Raw genomic sequence first — 23826 nt, forward strand, 5'->3', positions numbered from 1 at the left:
TCTGTCTGTGGTCATGTGCTATACCCTTATTAGTGTTTTCTCCTTATGTTCAGTTCAGTAATCCATATTTTTTTCTTAATGTACAATACTAAAAATCGACAGTGTCTGCCTGGTTTATTGATGTCAAAGACTATGAGAAGATTGCTGAAAGTGTCCTGCAGATTATTGCTCTCTTACATCTATTTGTTCCTTTTTCAGAGCAGTTTGTGATCTGCTATAGCAGCAGCTCCTGCTAATTGAGTCACTTCCCTTTTCAGGTTTATGCAGTTCATTAAATATTTATGTGAGTATAGTTCTTGCTTTTGTTTAAACTGAATTACATCCTTTGCATTCAGACCTCCTCTCCAGTTTCAAGATCTTGTTAATTTTGATCCTTTCCTGTAACAGACTTGCAGTGTTGTGATACCTGTGGGTTTTATGAAGAGACACTGCCTTCAAAGGAAGGATCCTTGCTGCCTGCCTCAGATTTAGATAGTTATGTGAGCACAGACAAAACTGCCCAGTTTGCTCTTACTAGACCATAGCAGTTTTTAGAATATAATGGAAATGTCAGATGTCAAGATATCTGCTGCTCCTCTGAACAAGCCTATCCAGTCATAGTTAGAAAGGTTAGTTTGACTTGACTGTTTCCGTTGTTGTTTTGGGTGGTTTTTTTTAATGTGACCATGTTTATTAGTTCTTACTATGTTATTTTCTAGGTAGTTGATAGTTGTATCCAGCTAAGTGTTTTTTTTTCCTGTAAATTGGAATTAGGCTGAGTAGTCTCTAGTTCCTCTGTGTTCTCTTGACACCTATTTCTTTAAGATGATGTGTTACAGTCTTCCATATCTGAAGAACTTGTTTTGTGGTTTTGAGTTAGAATCATTGAATGGTTTGTATTGGAAGGGACCTCAAAGATCATTTAGTTCCAACCACCTGCCAGGGACAGGGACACCTTCCACTAGATAGGTTGCATCCAGCCTGGCCTTGAACACTTCCAGGGATGGGCCATCCATGGCTTTTCTGAGCAACCTGTTCCAGTGCCTCACCACCCTCACAGCAAAGAAATTCTTTGTAGTAGCCAAACTTGCCCTCTTCCAATTTGTAGCCATTCCACCTTGTTCTGTCACTACATGCCCTTGCAGTCTCCTTTAGCTAGTTGAAGGTTGTTCTAGGGTCTCCCCAGAGCCTCTTCCCCAGGGTGAGCAACTCCAGTCTGTCTGTGAAGAGTCTGTCTGCACAGGGGAGAGGTGCTTCAGCCATCTCAGCATCTTCATGGCCTTCCTCAGGACTTGCTCCAACAGGTCCATGTCCCCCCTGTGCTGGGCCCCCAGGGCTGGATGCAGCACTGCAGGTGGGGTCTCAGCAGAGCAAAGGGGCAGAATCCCCTGCCTTGCCCTGCTGCCCACACTGCTGGGGTGGCAGCCCAGGACATGTTTGCCTTTCTGGGCTGCAAGTGCACAAGCCTCTCGTCCATCCAGCACTCCCAGTCTTTCTCCCCAGGGCCGCTCTCAGTTGATTCTCCGTGCTGTGTTTGTGCTTGGGATTGTCCCAGCCCGCATGCAGGACCTTCTGTCACGTGGCCTGTTGACCTTCACAAGGCCCATCTTTCAAGCCTCTGCATGGCATTCCTTCCATGGTGTCAGCTGTTCCACACAGCTTGGAGTTCTCATGGATTTGTTAAAGCTTTGTCTTGTTTTACCTTACTGCCTTTGTCCTTTTGAGGGGATGCACATCATTCAGCCTGTTCACTTCAAGAAAAGTCACTCTAACTCTACAGTGTGCAGTTAGACAAATGGCCAGGGCCAATCTGGCACCTGCTGCTGCTAAAAGAAAACGTCCTTAGCCATTCTTTTCTCCCAGCTGCGTGCTCTTGTTTTCTTCTTCAACTGGTGAATTCAGTTCGTTTCATTAATCCAGCAGAACTACTTAACTACTCTTGAGGGATTGGTTTTATTACTGAGTTGGCAAATTATATTGTTTAAATGTGTCAGAGGTAGCTCAGGAGTGACTATGGGTCTACACAGTGAGCCCCATTCCATAAAAACAGGCAATTGCATCTTCAGAGAAATAATTTCTGTTGCTTTTATTCCCAATTTGGAATAAGTTCATGTTGCCGTGTTAGCTGCAATGGACACTCAATAGTCAAATATTATTGAATAAGTACTTTAGAGGAGAACCTGTGGTAGTAATGAGAGTTCATGTTTGTGGTGTGACTTTATGTGAAGCATTGTGCTCAGTTTTTCAGGTTCTGCACTCAGAGCTTGTCATTCCCCTTCTCTTTCAGCCTCTTCAAATATTATCCTCTCCTTTCTGTCCTCCTCATTTAGCACGTTAATAGTTCTTTTGCAGAGGTTTTTGCTGTTAAGTTATTTTTTAATTTGTGAAATCTTGCTTGAAGTCACTAGTTCCTTTAGTATTTGAGGGGAATTGCTGAAAATATTTTTAAAATAAAATCTCAAATAATTGGTTAGTGCTTCATTTCCTTATCATTAAAGATTTGTGCAGTATCTATTTCTATATATTGTGTTATTTTCTTATATTCTAGAAAGAATTCTTTTATACTGGAGCTATGCCTTTTCAGTCATGTTTCAGTAGTTTTCAGTAGAACTTTGTTTTCAAGAGGATTTGCTTCTTGCCTTTAAGCTGATTAAATGTTTGGTTAGTTATTAAAATGTATAACTTTTTTAGTTTCTTGCTGTTACAATTCCTCCAAAATCCTACTTTTTTTTTTTTCCTTCTGGATGATGAAACGTCTACCCATGTTATTTGGGGATTTCATATGCAAGATGAAACATATCAGGTGATAAATGAACTACAGTAGTAAAAGGATGCTGGTGAAACTAATAATGCAGTAAAAATCTTGAGATAGTATTTTCCAATTGGAAGTTTCTGGAAATGCAATTTGTTGAAATTAGTTTTTTAATGACAATTGGGTAATGCCAGAACTGTCAAGACATCCCGTTCTGATACCAAAACCTGACCTAAAAATGGGAGGAAAGGTGAAGGAAGAAGTATGAAGTACGTGTAGTTTAATAGTAAAAAGCAGCCAGATTAAGGAGTATTTGTAAAATCAGAGCAATTTTGATGAATATTTGTTCAGTGTTGGCTCCCATTAGGAACTGGAAGTAAAAGGAAGCATTTAAGGATTTGAATGAAGTTGGCAAGGAGCAGAAAACCACTTGGGCACTTTATTGTAATGTACCAAATGGGCAGGAATGGTAATGGCCTCCCATGGCTGTAGCGTTTGCCATTAACACTGACTTTGAAATGAGATGTTTTCTGTTCTGAGATACCAGTGTGTAAGTGCATTGCTTGTGCACTTGTGTAGCAAAACCCTCTATTCCCTCAGTGTCCTTGCATATTCTTAGGTGGTGTAATGTTTTTGGGGTTTTTTTGTTGATCTTTGGTGGGATTTCATGGGTTTCTTGAAATTATTTTGAGTTCAGTTGGTGGATGATTTTTTGTTGTTTACTTTTTTTCCTCTGAGGACTGTTTTTCCAGACTTTCTTGGTTTTAAAGGAGAAAAATTGAAAAAAATTTAAACCTTAAAATTCTAGCAGGAAAATTAATAAGTTTCACTTAAGAAAAAAACTCCTCCATCTTAACCCCACAACAACCCACACCCTACTATATTAAAAATAGGAATTCAGTTGTTACTTGCCCCAGTTTACATTTTTTAACTGCCTCTCTTGGAATGCGTGGTTTCTTTGGATTGTTCCCTCCACTTTGTGACTTACTCCGACATAAAATCTTTAACGTCTAAAATGTTTCCATTTGTCAATAATGCTCAAATGCTCAAATATATTTTTGGTATTTATATATATAATATGTATTTTTGCATCTAGTCTTCAGATTCTTGTCAGACACCAAGACATTTCTGTCAAAACATTTGCTATTGCATTAAAAAAATCAGTTGAGGCCGTGCGAGTCACAGAAGCAGATAATTCTCAAGTTTTACTGATTGTGGATTCAGTGGTGGTTTTATTGTCACAGTTTTCCATTACTATGATGCAAAAGAATTGCAGTCTCCCCTTATGTGTTTTTAGGTGACATACTTCAGATGTAAGCTACATGAGAAGAAACAAGTTAGGATGTCATATTTATTATTTTATATGTTTCTATCTCTTCTGCCTGTCCATAGTATTATACTGCATTACTTGGTGATTTGTATGTATTCATTCCTGACCACATGCTCAAAGAGCAGCATGTCCTTGATTTTCAAAATATTTTTTTAATATATATATATATAGTTCCAGTTTTAAGCAAGTCTTTAAAATTCTAAAAGCCTGATCACACTGTAAGCTGTGATATTATGTCTGGGAAGATTATTTTATAGAAGGTGTATATATATATATAAATACTTCGTATATATAGTGCTTCTTTAGTGGTCAGTGCATAATTTAATATAGAATTTGATTAGCATGGGTTTTAGGACATCAGTGTTGTCTTTGTGAGTTTAGAAATGCATAGAGGAATCTGTTTCTCTTCCTATGAACAAACCAGCCAAAGGATACTGACACTAAAAGGAAGGGAAAATATTGCTGTTATCTAATATGCCATAGGTTATATTTGTTTGGTTGTTGTCTTTATTACGATTAATTTTATGTTTGTCATTGATCTAACATCAATGGGAGATTTTGGTGTTTTCACAGTATTACTTAGTAGCAGTCTTAAATTGGGAATGAGTGAAAATCAACTCCTCACTAAGAATGACCTCGCTTTTTTATATATGCTTGTCTAAATCTTTACCCTAATCTGAGGTAATGTAGTTCAAACATTAACCTCTTCTCTAAGAGTAGAGTTTAGGATGCTACAACCCAGCTCATGGAAGAGATGATATAGGAGTTGCCTTTCACGTGCCCACAGCTGCTTCATCTTTCAAACTCTTGTTCTTTCTGGAGAGGCATTAGTATTTATGACCTGTGTCATAAATTGAGAATAGAGTTTCTGAAATAGAGAATTTTTTAGGTAATTCCTGGATTAAATTCAGATCAGTTCCCTAGACTTGCTCCCTGATCATCTTTAGAGGACATAATGCTGTGAGGAAAGAAGGGAAAAGAGAGCAAATCTTCTGTTTTTTCCTGTTTATACTGGGTCTGGATGGATTAATTTTATTTGTGGATTGTGTTTTGGGTTTGTGACTAAAACTGTTGGTAACACACTGGTGTTTTGGCTATTGCTGGGCATCACTGGCAGAGTGTCAAGGCTTTCAGGACCCCCCTGGTGAGTAGACTGGGCTGGGCAAAGAGCTGAGAGGGGACATGGTTTGGACAGCTGGTCCCAGTTGGCTGCAAGGATATTCTGTGCTGTGTAACATCATGGTCAGCAAGAAATCCTGAGGGGACTGATGGGTTGGCTGGAAGGTGCCTATTGCTTGGGACTGCTGGGCATCATTCTGTTTGTGGGAGTTGGTGAGTGGTGGAAAACACCACTTGGTGGTTTTTCTTCTTTGGTTTCCTCTTTGCTGAATAAACTGTGTTTATCTGGACCCATACATTTCCTTGCTTTTCCTGTTCTCTCCCATGTCTCACCGTTGTGGCAGCTGAGTGAGCAGGGGCTGTAAGATCAGTATCTGCTGCCTGGGGTTAAGCCATTACAGAGTTCATAATCACTCAAACATTTCATTCTGTATTTGCAATTATGTGTTTCTGAATATGGTCTTTAAAGAAACCAGTCATTGTTTGTCAGTTTGACATTATTTAAACATTCATGTTGGTATTTCTTCTCCTAAGCTGGATCTTGAGAAGCAGTTGTACTGCCTCGTGATCAAGGGAAGGGTGGTTGACCAGGAAAGCTGGGAGTGAAAGGGGTTGGACAAACAATGCTTGAAAAAGTTGTGTTCATTTTTCAGTTTTAACTTTCAGTGACATGGTCTTTTTTTGGAACAAATGAAAAATTACTAAATTGATCTTTCTTAATGCACGCATTATGCTGCAGCTAAATACTTTGCTGACTTGATGTTTCATTGCCAGCACCTAGTGGTATATAAGCCAAATGGGTGGGTTGATCCAGCTGGAAGCTTCACAGCTTTTCCAAGCTTTAAGTTAGTATTTTTAGGAGAATTTTTAGAGTTTTTACTTGGAGTAGTTTCACAACCAGCTTATCCTATTCTACATGAATCAAAATGATTTAAGATGAAAAAGACAGGTAGACCTTTTTAAGAGTCAGCTGTTAACCCAGTCTTGCCAAATTCATCACTTAGCCATGTCCTTAAATTCCACATCTACCTGTCTTTTAAATGCCTCCAGGGATGGTGACTCAGCGTTTCCCTGGGCAGCTTATTCCAGTGCTTGAGAACCCTTTTGGTGAACAAGTGGTTTTAATATCTAATCTAAACCTCCCTTGGCACAATGTCAGGCCATTTTCTCTTGTCTTATCACTTATTACTTGAGAGAGTGGTAGTGTAGGTAACACGAAGCATGGAAAAAGGCATAAAAATTGTTCTCTTTAATCAGGGATGTAGATGAAAACAGCATTTCAATATGCTGGACTGGAGTGGTGGAATACTAAGCTACTTACGTCTGAGGAAGAAACATCCTTTTGCATGTTGGGCTTTTTTATAAAGTATCATAGATGTGGGTGTCTGTAGCTTCAGAAAGTGGCTTTAGGGTTCTTCCTTGCTCATTGCTGTAGTTGTAGAAGCTCCTGATGCTTTGTGGCAGTGCAGATGTAGCTGAGGACTGAGCTGATGCAGATTCAGCAGAAATGAATGGTTTTCGATATTTTATCACAAAATCACCAGCTATCTCTGAAAAAAAAAAAAAAACAACAAAACCCTGCAGGAATGTATGACTAAGGATTTGAGGAATAGGGGATTATTATTGGACTGTTCTTTTCAGTGTGTCTGTGATGGTTTGCTGTAGCATTAGCGAAGACATTTTGTAAAATCCTACTTTTAGCCATAAATCTGTATGCTGGGAGGAATGAGAGATGACTGGGAGATGGGAACAGTGTTTGGTTCTGCATTTCTGGAAAGATCTGGTTACTTTAGTTGAGTTTCTCAGATGGGCAGTGTTGTTCCATGCTTTATTTTCAGAAACTGCTGTTAATTGTCCTCTACACTGCCATAACTACTAGGAATGTTGATGGTCTGTTTGGGTAAGGAGCATAGCTAAGCAGTATTTCATTAACTTTTCCTTGCACTTGTTTACTTTTCTTGCTTTGGGTGCAGAATGTTCAGAAATGCCATACAGGAGCCTTACTTGGTGTGTGCAGTAATCCATCTGCTCTTTCCTCTGTTCTGATCTCTTCATACTTCATCTCATAATGCCACTGTGTCTTTCAGCCTGCTAAATAGGAAATTAGAAGCTTAAAGTGGACATGATCCTTGTCAGTCTCATGCCTGAGTATTTTGGTGATCTAACACAACAGATCAGATGGTTGAAAAAAGCCTTTAAACAATGTGTTTCTGTTCAAATTTTGCAGTAGAAGATTTCTCGTGAGAGGTGAATGTTACAGTTGTTAAAGTCTGAAGGGAGCACAAGATATGCTAGCACAGCAAAAATGGAGTGATGATCATTGTCTGGCTTTTGGTACAACTCTTTATGAGCCTTGTGTTCACTGTTGTAATTTGCTCCAGTTAATGTGCCTGCAAATAGGCAGTACTGGAGAGGATGAGGAGCAGAGGAAATGTTTAGAGTTAAATTACTTGAAACTCGGAGTTCTGCCTGTTGCAAGAAAAAAGGTAGAAATTCAGCTAGACTTGAGTAAGCCAGGTAAGAATTCCTATTGGCTAGTTACTGAGTGTAACATCCAATGATACCTTTACTGGTTTGGAATGGTATCTTCTTGAAAGGCAATAGTTACTCCAATTTACCTTCAGGTGTTAAAATAAAATACAAATAGTTGTGGATGTTTAATAAGATCTTCTGTCTTTCAGTTTGAAGTAATTTACTTCATAATAATCTTATGAGTATTAATTCACTTAAATACACTGCAGACTGAAGGATTAAAAAATCTTTCTTTGTATCTCAGCACAAGCATAGAGATTACAGGTGCTCATTGAATGTAGATTTTGCACAGTAGAGGACTTGGTATAACTTTTGCTGTCATATTCTACTTGTAGGTAAAAAGAACATACTCTCATGGTACGTATAGAGCTGGCCCAATGAGACAGATCAGCCTGGTTGGAGCAGTTGATGAGGAAGTGGGGGATTACTTCCCTGAATTCCTTGATATGTTGGAAGAATCACCCTTCTTAAAAGTAAGGACAGAAGGGAATGGGCTGGGAGAAGGGGAACAACATGCTGTGTAGTGCTGTTCTAATAATAAAGTGAGAGTATGTGATACTTGTTTAGATAATGGAGTGTTCTAATAAAGGCTTTCATCGTGAGGGATAAAGGCTTTTAACAAGTTTTTTAAAGTAACTCACTTGAAAATTGTGGCTTGTATTTCCCATTAGTGTACGCTGCCATGGGGAACACTTTCTAGTTTAAAATTAGAGAGTCGTAAAGACAGTGATGATGGTCCCATTATGTGGGTACGTCCAGGAGAACAGATGATCCCTGTGGCTGACATGCCAAAGTCACCTTTCAAAAGGAAGAGGTAAGTTGAATTATTTTACTTGGTAAATGTCTGGTTAGTATTTCTTTCTTTCTTTACAAATTTATTTTATCCCAAACCTTTTACTGTTTGATATTATATGTTAATATAAATTACTGTAAGTCTTCACCTCCAAACTCACTTTTTTATTCTTATGTAAGAATCTGGAAATTTTTGTTTTAATTTTTACTGTGTGGCCAAGTAAGGTGCTGGTCCTTTTTGGAGCTTTAGTAGAGATTTAAGGTGAAAACTTCAGGAAAATGTGTATACACATGTAATTACTGATATGTGCCATGAGACTGGAATTGATACACCTGTTGTTACCTGTGAGTGGATGTGTTAGGACCTCTGGGGACAAGGGCTTTTCTCTCCCCTGGAAGGGAACAACTCCAACATTAAATGAAATCTTTAAGCTTTGCTGTGGTATTGGGTGTAAGAACCAGCTGACTCTTCAGCCTCTGCAGAGGTTGAATATTGTACATGTTATAAGGAGTTGTCATGGGAGTTCTTTTCAAAATGTAAACACAAAAGGGGAGCGTACAAGAAGTGGAAGCAGGGGCAGGTGCCTCAGGAGTACAGAGACACTGTCCATGAAGGGGATGCAGTTACAGCCAAATACCATCTGGAGTTGATTTTGGCAAGGGATGTGAAGGACAGCAGGGACTCCCACTAGTGTAGGGACAGTGGAAGAAGAAAGACTAGGAAAATGGAAGGCATTTGCTGAATGGGACAAAGGACACAGAAAAAGCCGAGATAGTGCTTTCTTTGCCCTTGTCTTTTTTTGTGAGATTTACTTTCAGGAATGCTCTGTCTTGGAGACAGTAAGAGTGTCTGGAGCAAGGGCTACTTACTTGCCTTCAGTGGAGGAAAATCAGGTTAAGAAACTTACTAGATATGTGGGTTAGACAGACACAAGCCTGGGGGACCTGCTGGGATGGGTCACATCCCACAGGTACAGTGGGAGCTGGCCAGTATCATTGCAAGGCCACTGTCTTTGAAAAGGTCATGGCAATTGGCAAAGGTTCCTGAAAGCAAATGCCACTCCAGGCATTTAGAAGGGTAAGAAGCAGAACCTGGGGAACTGCAGGTCAAGTCAGTCTCACCTTCATCCTGGGAAAGTTGCCATTTCAAGCATGAGCAGCATGGCAGATTGAGGGACAGGGTTCTTCCCTCTACTCATCACTGATGAGACACATCTGCAGTGGGATCCCCAGTTCTGGGCTCACCAGGCTAAGGCAGACATGGCCATACTGGAGTGTGTCTGGTGACCTGGGAGAGCTGGGATTTACTCTTGAGAAAAGAATGCTCAGTGAGATCATATCAATGTGTTTAAGCCACTTCATGGAAGGTTGTAAAAAGGGCCTATTTCAGCAGTGCCCAGTGACATGAACAGAGAGAATGGACACAAACAAAATTACAAGAAAATCCATTTAAAACAAGGAAAAGAAAAGGTTATTTTTTTTGCATAGCTGAGCTGTTGGTTATGATGGAAATTAGATAGTTCAGAGAAATTTCTATATCATTTACTGTTTTTACTGGTTACTGTTTCTCTTATGCAGAACTACCAATGAAATCAAAAACCTGCAGTACCTACCTCGAACCAGTGAGCCCCGTGAGATGCTGTTTGAAGACCGGACCCGAGCCCACGCGGATCACATCGGACAAGGATTTGAACGACAGACCACAGCTGCTGTGGGAGTGCTGAAGGCTGTGCACTGTGGGGAGTGGTACGTGTTGATTGGCTTCACCTAGATGTCTGAAAAATGTTTGCCTGAATTTCCTTTATAATTGGAAGGGAGTGCAGAATAGGTTAATCCAGGATTAAAGATTCAGTGAAGACTTCGTAGGTCCTGGCTGAGCATTAGATGTTTGTCTGCCCTCTTTAGATTGCGTGTGGCTTTGCTGTGTGGTTGCAACCAGAAAGGTACCTTGCAGTGACAGTTCAGTAGCTATAATGGAGTTGCTGTTACTGAGGCCACATTAGATGTAAAAACACCTCACAGTTCAGTTTGCTTAAAGTGATGCATAGAGACTGAGCTGTTACTGTGGCGGGAGTGCACATGGAGTCCTTCTGGCAGTTCTTTGTGTTGTCTGGAGATGGGCAGAGTTCTTATGCTTCTGCGTCCCAAATTACAACCCATTCCCAAATGCAACCCTGATTTATGTATGGAAGCTCACCTCGGAAGAATCCTGTTGGAACTGTGTGATATTTTTTGGTGTCTGTCTTTGGAATTCCTTTGTGAGATTCAGGAAATGAAATGTGGCTCATTTGAAGCTTGTTTACCTGTTAACCAAATAAAAAGCCCATAACCATATGGACTACCTGGTTCAGATGTAAGAGGCATTTATTAATGTCTTCAGACTATGAAGAATGACTTTAGTTTTGGAGGTTACCTTTGCATATGTAAACACTATAAATAAACATATTTCTCTTTGTGTCTAATAAAATGATGCCAATTTGTGTTACAGTGCATGAGTTCATTGACATAGAAAGTAGAATGATTGTCATTGGGGAAGCACTGGGTTGTTCAGATGATAATGTGTTTGTCTCTTGGGCTCTGAGGTTTTCAGTTTCCTTCCTCTTCAGGTTGATGACAGTGGGAGCCTTCAACTTCCTGTCTGCTCTGACTCTGCTGTGGTGAATTAAGACTGAGCCGTAGTAGCAGGTCAAGAGCTGAGATAACTCTGTAGATCTGAGTATTTTAAGTTACACCTTGCACATTTGAGAAAGAGACTTGCAAAAGAAACACTCACTCCCCAAATTTGGGTGTTTGTGGAAATTAAGAAGTTGAATTGATAGTAATTTAAGTGTCTGGGAATTTCCCATTCTCATCCTATAGCTTTATAGCATTCTTGAAAGTCCTTCAGTTTGGGGAATAAAAAAGAAATACCAGCATTTCGCTTCAGTGTGAAGACTGAAATGTATCTTTTAATGAATAAAAAAATTTTGACTAATGTATAGAGAGGAGTAAAATATACAACACAAGCAACACAATAAAAGTTATGTATTCCAGGCCTTATTTGGCCTAAATTATAATTCCTGCATTCCCTTTCCACTTTTGTGTAATTTTGAAAAGCCACTTCAGTGTACTTACATGATGGGAGCTAATCAGGGCTTATGATAATGAAGCATCATTGATTAATGTGGCACATTAAAATTATTTCAGGTATTAGTTTTGCCATAATTTGCAATCTGTGGGTGGATTTATTTTAAAGGAAGCAACACGAATGGAAGTTTTGAAAAATCTAGTTTTTATTTTTGTTCAGTTTTGTTTCGTTTCTTTTTTTTAATCTGTTTGAGTAGTTGAACAAACCTGAAAAGTTGGAGATCTTCTGGGGCAATTAAGGCACTATGGCAGTAAAAATGCACATGTTCTAGTGATAAGATAATGTATATAAAAATAATTCTTTTTGTGAGAAGAAATTAAAACAATTCCTGGACTACTGAACTAAATCCATAAAAATGGATTGTGTGTGCAGGAAGAGCTTTATATTTAAAGCTGTAGATTTAAAGAAAGTAGGATGTATTTCCTAGCTGATGTTTATGCTAGGTGAGATAAATGGTGCCTTTCAGAACAGACAGGAACAGAAATGTTGAAAAGCAAAGAACAGGTTATGGTGCTACAGGACAGACATGGAAACTAAACATAGTATTTTGAGAAGAAAAAAATACTTATCCTTTCCCAGGTGTGACAGGATATTGATTTGAGGTATTTTGTAAAATTACTGTATTATGATCTTTTTATTGCTTTGAGTATTTACAGTTTACAGAAGAACTCTATAACTAGCAGACATTTTAAGGATTGAACTAAAATCTGATAAATGCAGGTGTGATCATGCTGGTTACTTAATACCATTTTCATAGGTGATACCAAGTGAGCTTTAGAGCTTATGAAGTGCCAGTGAAACTTTAAATTACAGAAATTTGTAAGATCTTTAAGTGGGAAATTTGGGTGGGTTTTTACAGGGACAGCAAAAGGCACTTTGTAGCATTGTTGGCAAAATGAAACCTGTGCTTCAGCAAGCAGCTTTTGAGTTTGTGTTCTGAAGACTGAAGTTGTTGTGCTTCTCTGTGTGATCATAGGAATTTGTTATATGTTGTCAGTCTTTATGCATTAGGCCAGAAGTATTAATAATAACACCTCTAGTTTTGAATCTGTTTTGAAAAGTGACAGCAAAAGGAATCCAGTCCTTTTGAAGAACAAGGTTAAGGGGAAAAAATACTGCTGAAACCAGTTCTCTAGTAGAGGCTTGAATGGGTTTTTCTGAAGTTATCTTAAGTTTTGTTTTCATTTAATGTCTTTCTGGACATTAACTGAACTTCTGTGCTACAGTTTTGCTTGGGGGTACGTACATAATACCTAAATTAAAGGTTTTGCAAAATATTATCTCGAAATTGTACTAAAGATAAAATCTGCAAATACAGAATTTAAAATTATCTGACGGTATTTTTTCTCAGTTATTTGCAAAAGGAATGTTGTGTTCTGTGACACAATTGCAGCACAGAGCTGGTGAGCCATTCTCTTGGACAGATATATATGGACTGAGACTAGGAATGACAGTGCATAAACCAGAATAGACACTGCTGGAAAAACACGTTGATTTGGATTGAAGTTCTCTAAGTGTGTGAAATATTCTTTCAATTGATTGAAAGTCTTAACTTCATTTACATACTTGGGACTCCAAATGCAAATTCATATTTTCAAAAAATAAACCCAAACCAACCTGCATTATAAAAGGTAGATAAATGTAGTTAATGTTGTTAATGATACTTATTAGAAGTGTTTCTAAAGCTTTTTGCTTTCAGCGTTTAAATCCTTTTTGGGAGTATATAGCTCAAAACACAGAGACACATTTTAATCTTTGTAAAACCGAAAGTAAAATACATGGTCTGAAAATTCTCCCTAGCATACTTTCAGAAGTTGATCTGGGACTTTTTTTCCTTCTGAAAGTAGCCTCAGACTGGTTATTTTTTGCTTTATTGAGGTCATGACCTAAATAAAATAAACATGTGTCCTATGTTTAAAAAGCCTGAATGAGGTGTATGTCATTGCCTGCTTCCTCGAACAGTAATAACAGGACATATATATATATATCTATATATCTATATAGATATCTTTATATAAAAATAGGGGATCATCTTGCTTTTTAAAAAGGGCTCTTGAACATCTGTTAGATTCTGAAACATCTCAGCAGCAGCAGATCACAGTTCTGGTCCCTGGTTCCACTCCATGGTCCCGACAGGCAGTGCCTGGATGTGCAGCCTGTGCCCATTGCAGGCTGAGGAGGTGCTGCATTCCCATCAGCCAGGGGGACTCCAGAGGAGGAAGGAAAGAAATCTTTAACCAGGTCCTTGCAAAACTACTCCAATATGAGCTTTATCCTTTATCAATGAAATCTTCGTATCATCACATGTAAATTTAAAAAAATCCTTTTAAAATGTAAACATGCTTCAAAAGCAAGTATGTGAAGCTTTTTTATTTTTACATGTTTTCAGTGAGGAACAGAGTTTGGCCTTTAGATCAGAAAGTTACAAGGATTGTAGCTGCTTTTGCCTTTTGTGAGCTGATTCTAGATGATGTTTCCAGAGGAACTGTATAAACGGTGTGCATTTCTTTGGGAGAGACACTTTGGAACTAGAGATGTTTCTTGTAACAATTTGAATATGGAGACAAAGCCTAATTCAGACTTCACTCTAGTGTAGCTCTCTCTAGTGAGCATAAATAGGGATGTATTTTTAAGATATGTTCTCTGGAGGATGCCAGTATTGGCTAATTACTGGCATTGTGGCAGCTTAATATATGTTCAGCTTTTAGTCCTGACTCTGAGGTGTTTGGTGTTTGGGGCTGAGATGCTGAGCAGTGGTTGCCATAGTGCTGCCAGTCAGACTGCTGCCTGCTCAGGTACCTGAGGGGTGTATCCTGTTGGAGTGCTGACAGAGTGAGCCCAGTCTATCTGGGACAGCTGTCTTTCAGCATCCAGGCAGCCAAGAGGCCAGTTAAAAATAGAAATTAAAAACTGTGTGTTTTGTTGGCCTTTTATTGCTGCCTTTACTTCCACTTATGAAGAAACTGTAGTTAATTTGTTTAACTGCTTTAATGAGGTTGTGTTTTAGATTTAACTGTTTTGATGAACTTTTTTTCTTAAAAATGTAGGTTATGGTAGAGTTGTTGGGCTTGTTAAGGTGAAAAATTTGACCTTTTATTATTTTCTGCAGCATGGTAGTTTTAGCCTCTGACTTTGCACTTCTTACTCTCCTGTAGGTCTGAGCAGCCTCGTATAACCAAAGATGTAATTTGTTTTCACGCTGAGGACTTCTTGGAGGTAGTTCAGCGAATGCAGTTAGATTTGCATGAGCCCCCACTCTCACAGGTAAGCACACTGAGAACTGATGGTCAGTGTTGTCTGAGCACTAAGTCAGAGTTTTCACCTTTCCCCCTTCTTTTCCCTACAGTGTGTCCAGTGGGTTGATGATGCAAAACTTAATCAGCTGCGAAGGGAAGGCATTCGATATGCCAGAATCCAGTTATTTGATAATGACATTTATTTCATCCCGAGGAATGTTGTGCACCAGTTCAAAACAGTTTCAGCTGTGTGTAGTTTGGCTTGGCACATCCGGCTCAAGCTCTATCATTCAGAGGAAGAACTCTCTCAAAACACAAGTACTGTTGAAGCAGGGACCTCTGCAGACCCCAAGTCTTCGGTTGTTGGACTTCAGACTGACAGAATTTGTACCATGAGCAAAGATACCTCCGAAGACACCAAATTTCCAGATGCTCTGCAGACCAAGTACCTGCAGCAGGAATTTTTGCCGGTAAAACATGAACCTCTTGCATCTTTCCCAGTAAAAGAAGAACCCATGAATGTTGATCTTGCTGAAAAGACAGTGACACCTAATGACGTCGGGGGACAGAATGTTCAGGCTAGGCTGGATCACGTTGAGTTGACATCACTAAAGTTGGAAATGGATTCTAAATTTGAACCTGGCAACAAGGACTTACAAGGCAAGTTGTGCTCTGGAGGTCATGTACATCCAGATGATACAAGACAGCCTAGCTCATCATATCCAAAATTGCATGGACAAAGAGAGGATGATTTTTTGTGCTAAATTTGTATATATGGTTTTAAATTCCTTTTTAAAGTTAATGATGTAATAATGTAAAGATCATAAATTGTGAGGCAAGTTTGTGACTTGTCTTCGCATCTGTTACAGAAGATAGTTATGTAGCTTTGTAACATTCCTCAGTGCCTGTCCATAACTGTGAAGTATCAAAGCACTTAGGGCCAGATGCACTGTAAACACTGCAGGTTTAACATAAAGAAGTCTTTAAATAATTTTGAGTTGTAGGTTTTAGAGTAGAGCTGACATTTAACATATATATTTTTTGTAAGATGAGCCAGAATTCTTTTTGACAATTCCAGGCTTTTCCATAGAGCTTATTTATACCAATTTTTTCATTTTAAATGTGTCAGCACTGTAGTGTAAATATCTTTTTTAAGAATCTTTTTAGTGTGATTTATACTGAAATGTGAGCCGCTTAATAAAGGTTCATAATAACAGATTGGTTTTATTTTTGGGTCTGCAAAAAATAATTCAGTTCAACTGACTCTTAGTGGTTATGTTTCTACCTGCCACTAATGCATAGGATGCCCTTACGCCTTGAGGGTGAGGAGCTGTAGCAAACTGAGGTAGAGCTGAGGCATCTTTGTAAATGCAGATTAGTCAAAGGCAGAATCAGTCCTCTCTTCACACGATTCCTTAAGGATGCGATTCCTTACGGATGCTTGTTCAGGCACTCCCCAAATTCCTGCTGTCAGATATTCACATGAACAGGGAGACAAACTGGCTGTTTGGAGGGCAGTTGGACATGCAGTGGGCTCCAGGAGCACTACCAGTACCTGCCTGCATCTCTCTAGATGAGCTGGTGCAAGGGAGCAAACTCTCTCCTGGGCTTTGCCTCTTGGCCCTGCTCAGGGCACAGTTCAGACAGTTCCATTTCATGTAAAAAAAAACAACCCACCCAACCAAAAAACTAACAAACCCACAAAACAAGCCAAAATAGCAGCCACTCCCTCAAGTCTGTTATCCGACTACAATTAAAAGAATATTTAAGTGGATACTTACCAAGCTAAAAAGGCCTCAACTTTAGCAGTGACCTGTAATTCACAGAGACATACCTGTATTTGAATTGCTCCCTGTGCTGATGGTGCCAGGCAATAAAGAGGCTTGCCAATATGTGTAGTGGGAAAGTTCCTCATGAGTCACAGTTTGGAAGCAAGAGGTGTTTCATTAAGAAAATAACAGCAGTGTCCAAGTTAACTGTGCTTTCCCCATCTATGGAACACTTGGATTAAGTTGTGTTCTGAGGGAAGAGAATTTCAGGGCTAGCTAGCATCTGATCTGGTAACTCTCTCATTTAACTTACTTATTATTCTCTGTGTAGTGTACTCCTGGGTGGTTCAAACACAGCCAAATGATGGGTCTCTTGGGTAGCTGCACACAGCAGTAAACTGCCCTACAGCCTGTCCTTCAGCTAAATATGTAAAACTTCAGATCCAAGGTGTATTATTTCCAAAGCCCTCTGTATCTCTGATTTTTGTTAGGATTTTCTGTATAACATTTTTGGAAGTTGTACCTCCTTAAGTACCTGGTTTATAAACTTTGATGCACTTAGTGGTCACTTTGGCTTCATTTGTAGCAATAGAACAATGTGATTTTCTGGCAATGTCCAGTTCAACTACCTGAGGTCCTTCTGTTGTAAATGTTTTTTTTCCTCATACGTTGTTAAAATGTAAAATGTTGCTGCATACTCACAGGTGGCACTAAAATCAGTTGTTTGTTAGATGAGTTCCCTGACTGGTTTAATCCAAAATAGGTCTGTCAAGGAACTATTAATTAAATCAATATTTGAATTGCTAAACATTACTCCTACATAGCCATAATTATGTATTAGAGAAGCAATAGAAATGTGAGTCTCTTGGATGTGGCTAATACATCCTTAAGTCTTACTACTGTTTTCTTTAATGCTGGCTAAGAGATTACTACCAGTTTTTCAGCCTCAGGGATCTTGCTTTCCCCTTTGCCATGAGCAAATGATTCATATGTGATGTGGTAGTTTATTGCTTTAGCAGATTCTGATCTAAAAAAAATTAATTTGCTCATGTAAGAATTTGAGCCTTCCTTATAGCAGGAATGTGGTCTCAGCTCCCTTTATTGTTTTCTGGATTTTCTGAAAATAATGCTTCCACCTGTAATCTCTGGCTTCACAAACATCCACATACAGTGACTTGGCCTTCTCTTCCTGTTCTCCGTGCTGCCCATGGGAGAACAGCAGCAGAGCAGAGCTGCAGGTTGGAGTTTGCACCAAGCATGAGGCTCTGCAGGTGTGATAGATGAGGGCTCCAGCTTTAACAAAACCAGCCTTGCCAGATGCTGCTTTTTAAAATAAAAACCACACAAAACAAACTCCCAAAACTGTTTAGTTGACTCAGAATAACAGTCTTAGCAGTGTGCTGGTTGTGCATACACTAACCACTCATTTGGGTTCAAGTAATTTTTGGTAACCTGTCAGGTTTTAGCGAAGGCTGGACGTACATCCCCCAGGACAGCTGCTGACTTTCTGCAGCATAGACCCTGTTCAAACAGAAATAATAAATCTTTGTTGTTACCAAATACAACTTTACACTTACGAGTAGGACTTTTTCTTTTGGAGACCTGCTCAGTGGTCTTGAACTTCTGCTCAGGTATCTTAGTCCTGAGATTTTGCTTCTGAAGTGCCCATAACTTCAACCCATTTTTTCTTACCATTTTCAGACCTTTAAGAGATTTTTTTTTTTAAGTGGCAGGGTTTTTTTGCAGTTTTTATGTGTTCTTTTGGTTTTTTGAGACAGACTAGATTCTCACTGTAGGCAGAATTCCTTGCAGACAGAATTTGAACCATAATAGGATTATCAATGGCTACCAGACCTCCCTTTGCATTTACAGATGTCTGCAGTCTGGGCTGACTGCTGCATTACTGTTTGCTTTTTAAAGAAAAGATTTAAAAGAAGTGTTGTCCTCTCCCTGTGGTATGTTCATTTTAATGAGGTTGTCCTTTGAGAGGGGAGTACTTTTTCTGAGAATTTCACCTCCCAAATTGTTCATTAGTCTGAAAAAGGCCTTGCTTCCATCATGTGCTACAGCCTTTATTCCTGCTGCATACAACTTCAGACTTTTGCTTCAGCAATAAATCTTTCATGTGTTCTGCTGTACTGAAATTAGTCCTTGCTTTTCCCTCTTCTCTGGATTTTGGTGATATATAAATCTCTGTTATTTTGGCTGAAATCTCCAGTGTTTTTGTTGTCTCTCTTGGCCCTTGTTCTTGTGCAGATTGGAGAGAGCTGCCCAAGCCCAGTGGTGCTGTTCTTATCTCTCTGCACATGCAGTGGTGTTCCAATTAATAATAACATGGTGTGCAGAAAATTACATGTTTTTCTAGATCTTGGTACATATTTTTGGGTAGCAAAAAATTGCATTGTTAGAGTTGCTAAGAAAGCTTTCAAGGGGGTAGTGAAGTTTTTTTTCTTTTAATATTACTGGATCTTTTGCATTTCACTGGCAACTGACTTCATGTGTTACATACAAGTGTTACTCAGTGTTGTGTCATCCCCAGCCCTTCAAATGCCTGAAAATTGACTCTGAAAGAACATTTTCATTACAGGTACTGCTGGCATGCAGATTTCCCCTTCCTTGTTATTATAGCGAATATTTCAATACTACTTTCACCGAAACATTAATTCTATCTAGTATTAAAGTATTATTTTAGAGGGTGATGATTTAATTCTTCATCTGTGAAAGAATTCCTTGGCAATGAATAAAGTTGATTTTTAAGTGGATATACATGTGCACAGTAAATAAGTTGGAATTTCAAAAGATGTAGGAAATGGAAATCTGAAATAGTAGAATGCTGTGAAAGAGATCCGAACATTACAGATCTGGAAAATTGAGTAAGTCTTCCAAGAAACACAAGACTGGTATTCATTTATCAAAATGACTGTTTTCTAATATTTGCTTGTGAATAAGATGCTGAATTGACCAGAATAAATCCATGATTTCTCCTTGTTCATTGGCAAAAGGAACTGTTGTAAGATAGTACCACATGTCCCTGCTAGGCTGAGAGCTGTACTGATCCTGATCAGGAGATCAAAGAACTCCTTGAGCTTCTCAAGTGTCATTTAATTTATTTTCTTGTAGTGATCAGGTACGTGGAGAGCCTTGTGTTTAGGCAGCACAGCACCTGTACCTTACCAGGATGTATCCAAGCTGGAAATGGAAAGGACAAATTTTCACTGCTTTGTGCTTTGCTGTGAATGACTGTCAAGAATGTTTGATTTGATTATGAGTCACTGTGTTCAGCTGATATTTTATTACTTTCTTAAACAGATGAAATGCACTTTAAAATTGTATAGAAGTTACTGATATTTTGTGCAGATCCCACTGAAGTTGCAGCAGATGTGGGAATATTTGGGGAACAGATTCCCATCAGTCACTCATTTAATTTTTCTTGAAAATGCAAGTTACTTTGTGTTCTGTTCAGAAGCAGTGATTAACTTCACAATATTTAGGTTGCTGTTTCTGTTAAAATCATCAGGGATACTGACATTGCAAATTTAGTGTATTATATTCTAACCACTGTTTTTCTCTGTGCTTTGATGCTGATATGATCTCTGCTTTGAAGCCGTGCTGTACTTGAGTGCCAGCTAAACATTGATCTTCTCTTGTTCTGGTCATGCTGATAGATGAGCCTACTGATGAGGGCGTTAGTCCTAAATAGTCCTTTAATATTTGGTGTACAGTTATCTGATACAAACATTGATTAAAAGAGCAGTTTAAACTTCTATTTTTATCAAGTTTGATTTTTCAATAGCTATTTTGATACTGTGTTTTATCATTTAATTTGCCATCCACTGGAATGACAGTGCGATGTTGGGTGCAGCTCAGGCCTGTGTTCTAAGGACTCTGCTTTTTGTGGGAGCTTTTTAATCTGGTTGTGTTAAGACAAAGTGGGGCAGTTAGCAGAGAAAGCTGTTCCTGGTGTCTGGAGATGAAAACCTTGAGAATTAGACCCATGTGTGGGAGAAGATGTAACATAAGTCAAGGCTGCTAAATCTTTATCCTTAGCATGCAAGAGTAACACTCAGGTACTTGCCAGTGTGAACTGAAGCAATTTAGAGTTTTAGTTAATCACAGAAAAGGAATTTTTAGACTAAAAAAAATCTTTAGGCAGTGATTTTTTAATGCCCTTCAGAAGGAACACTGAGATGAACATTAAGGCAGATGAACTAAGCTCACATTCTCATTGCTTTCCTGTTTCTTGCTCTTTTGCTGTTGTTCTGCACTGTAGGGAGACTTTTCTTGTATTTGTCTGTTTGGGATGTTGGTTTTGTTAGGAAAGGCAGATCAGAGGGAATGGTGTCACTGAGCTGCAGATTTTCCTGTTCTTTATCCCGCTTCAGTACCAGTTGAAGGAGAAAATACAGAATTTATATTGAACAATACTTCAGTGGCCCAGCTGCAAAGATTCCTTAAGTTGTGTTAGTTTCTCAAAGCCTGATGCTTTTCAGCAGCAAGTTGGTACCCAGGCCCATTCAGGTCTACAGGGCTCATAGGGGAGATGAACTCCATCAAATCCTTAAAAAACACTAAAGTTACAGTGAAAAGGTGCAAATGTTCTTTTCAAAATTCAGCATAGTTGTTTTTACTGCAATCCTAATTAAAAGCCAGGATGTGTTCCATGATAGTGCTATGTTTTCCATGCTGGTAAATTCAAACAACTTATTTCTGAGGATGCAATGATTCGGGAACTTTATTACTGAAAAGCCATGGGTTTTTTTTTTCCCAAAATTATATTGATGTTAAAAAAGGGAACACCTGATATTAAAATTCTGAGTTTCTGGGAATCTCATAATTTTCACTTTTAATTCCACTTTATGTTACCCAACTTTTTACACTGTGGAAATGTGAAAATTTTCATGAGGTTAGGCAAACACTTTGCTTCTGTACTATGATGCAGATGTGTCAGCAGATAATACTGATAATACATCTCTCAGATGGTTGTGTACTCCTGTCTGTGCTGGTTCAGGCTTTGATACTGCCCTCTGTGCCCGGCAGTGCATTTTGTGTGTGTCTGCACAAGTTCTCAGAGCATTCAGGGTAAACTTTGTTATAGTTTGTCACATAACTGCATTTTTCAAGTATAAAAAACCCACAAAACTGGATACTGTTCTGAAATGGTGACAAGTCAAAAAACCCAGTATGAACTGGCAATTGAAAATTTTCATTTCATGACCTTTCACACATGTGCATTAAGTATTTTCTGTCATTGGACAAAAGCAGATACTGGCTTGCAATGCATGCTGAAGTGTTCAAACTTCTGTAAATAATGGAAAGAAAGAGAGAAATTATATGGAATATCTCTCCATGTCCATTATATCTAGCCAGTACAGAGAAATACTTCCAGTTGGTTTTGACAAACTTTTGAATTGCAGTTTAAAACAAAGCTCCTTGAAGGCCAAGTTCTCTCCTTTGCCCTCCATCAGCTGCCACAGGGAGCTGAGACAACATCCTTGTGCCTTTTTATCACAAATCAGTGTGAGCCATCTCAGCATGGAGCTCTCCTGTTCCCTGCCACTTTGAGAAAATTTGCTTTTCACCTGTTTTATCCTGTTACTGAAGATCAGTTGGTCAGTTGGTAAATTTAGGAAAACCTGTGAGGAGCAGAAGTTCCACTTCCAAGCTGTGATCAAAACCTTTGAGAACAGTGTAATTATGAACAGATGTAATTAATTCCTGCAGCAGTTTCTGGAAAGGTCACAGTGGGCTGTAGTGATAAGGCAGAAAAGCAACATTCTGTGCACAAAGATCTCAGCACTGTTCAGGTCAGTTAAATATGATACAAAATACTCAAAAGGGATATGCTTTTGTCCAAGTTTCCCTGCAGGAACAAGGAACTTGGGAAGTTGAGCACTTCATCTGGCTGTGTGTGTGACTTCTGTATGACACCAGCAAGAATCATCTGCTTCAGCTTTCCAAATAATTTATTTCAAGGTTTGTAAACCTTTAAAAAAAAAAAAGCCAAACCCACAACCAACACTGAAATTGCTGATCTTTCTCTATTGAATTAGAGGCAACAATTAAAAGATTTGTAAGGACTGTGTGTGATTCTAGTTAATTAGAGATGTCAAACTTTCAGATAATTGTTACATCTGTGGAAGAGAAGGGGTTTATTAAGGGGGCAGATTCACCATTCACGGCCTATCTTGCTAATAATACACCCAGTTCCAATGAAGCCAGTTCTTGTTCTTCCATCTTTTGTTTTTTATCATAACAATCAATTACCATCATCAGCTCAGCTGAGAAAAGCTGCTCTGCTCTCCTGAGCAGCATAGGGGTGTTCTGGCACCCTCTGAACAAAGGGATTTGGAATTTTATTCCTCCAGAATCATCGGATGGGAAAGGACTATGGGTATTATTTTATGCTTGGCCCCATACCTACCACAGGTAAGTGTGTGCAGATAAAATCGTCTTGTCTGAGGTGCCTGAATGCTTGTTACATGTATCACTGCTTCTTAAGTGGGTCACCAAAGTTTATCTGAATTGGAGGTAGGGCTTTAGGTACTCTATAAATTTTGAAAGCAGCCATAACAAATTCCCAAGGTCTAGATTGCCTGCCATGGAGGGGAATCCATTCCAGGCAGGGGCTCAGTGCCCAGGTTCCCATTTGCAGAACAGACCCAAGAGGAAGGAGCAGATGAAGCCCATTCCTGTGGCATCTGCACGTGTGGACTCACTCTCACAGCTCCTGTAGCCAGCAGCTCTAAGAGCATCTTCTGAGGTTAATGTGCTCTTCCCCTCCCCACAGCTCATCCTAATCACAAGGGCCAGTTTTACTTGAAAAGTCACTCGAGGCTGAAGGAAGTTCTCCACAGGACCCTCACATGAATGGGTGGAAAGTCTCAAACACAGAGCAAGGTCCTTCCATTAACTATATTTCAGAACTACACAATGCATAGATACACCTCCTAAAAATAACTGTTCGTGCTAGGCACTCTCCATAAATAACCTGATGTGCATATCTTAGGGCTGGGTACATGGGTTTGCTTAGTAAAAGCTGATGTGTTGTTATAATAAAGAGTTTATAAATACTTTAACAACAGCTATGGTTTAAAATTCTTCTGCCTTTGTCTTTTCCTGGCTTCTCTTTTAGTGAGATAGTGCAGTCAACCACTCTGAAATAAATATGACTTAAATTAATTTTAAGATTA

At 39.0% G+C, this 23826-nt stretch overlaps 1 protein-coding gene across 2 annotated transcripts in view; it reads left to right on the top strand.

Moving 5' to 3' along the window:
• The window catches only part of RSBN1L (round spermatid basic protein 1 like), a 41306-nt gene extending 25223 nt beyond the window's left edge, over positions 1-16083 (top strand). For both annotated transcript variants that reach the window (XM_083858757.1, XM_083858758.1), the window contains 5 exons: positions 8048-8185; positions 8384-8526; positions 10083-10250; positions 14787-14895; positions 14978-16083. In XM_083858757.1, coding sequence (XP_083714883.1) covers positions 8048-8185; positions 8384-8526; positions 10083-10250; positions 14787-14895; positions 14978-15631 — 1212 coding nt within the window. In that variant the 3' untranslated portion in view covers positions 15632-16083. The remainder of the gene's footprint in view (positions 1-8047; positions 8186-8383; positions 8527-10082; positions 10251-14786; positions 14896-14977) is intronic.
• Positions 16084-23826: the final 7743 nt, after the last annotated feature.

Source organism: Zosterops lateralis (assembly GCF_965231275.1).
Source record: "Zosterops lateralis genome assembly, chromosome: 4".
Taxonomy (NCBI): domain Eukaryota; kingdom Metazoa; phylum Chordata; class Aves; order Passeriformes; family Zosteropidae; genus Zosterops; species Zosterops lateralis.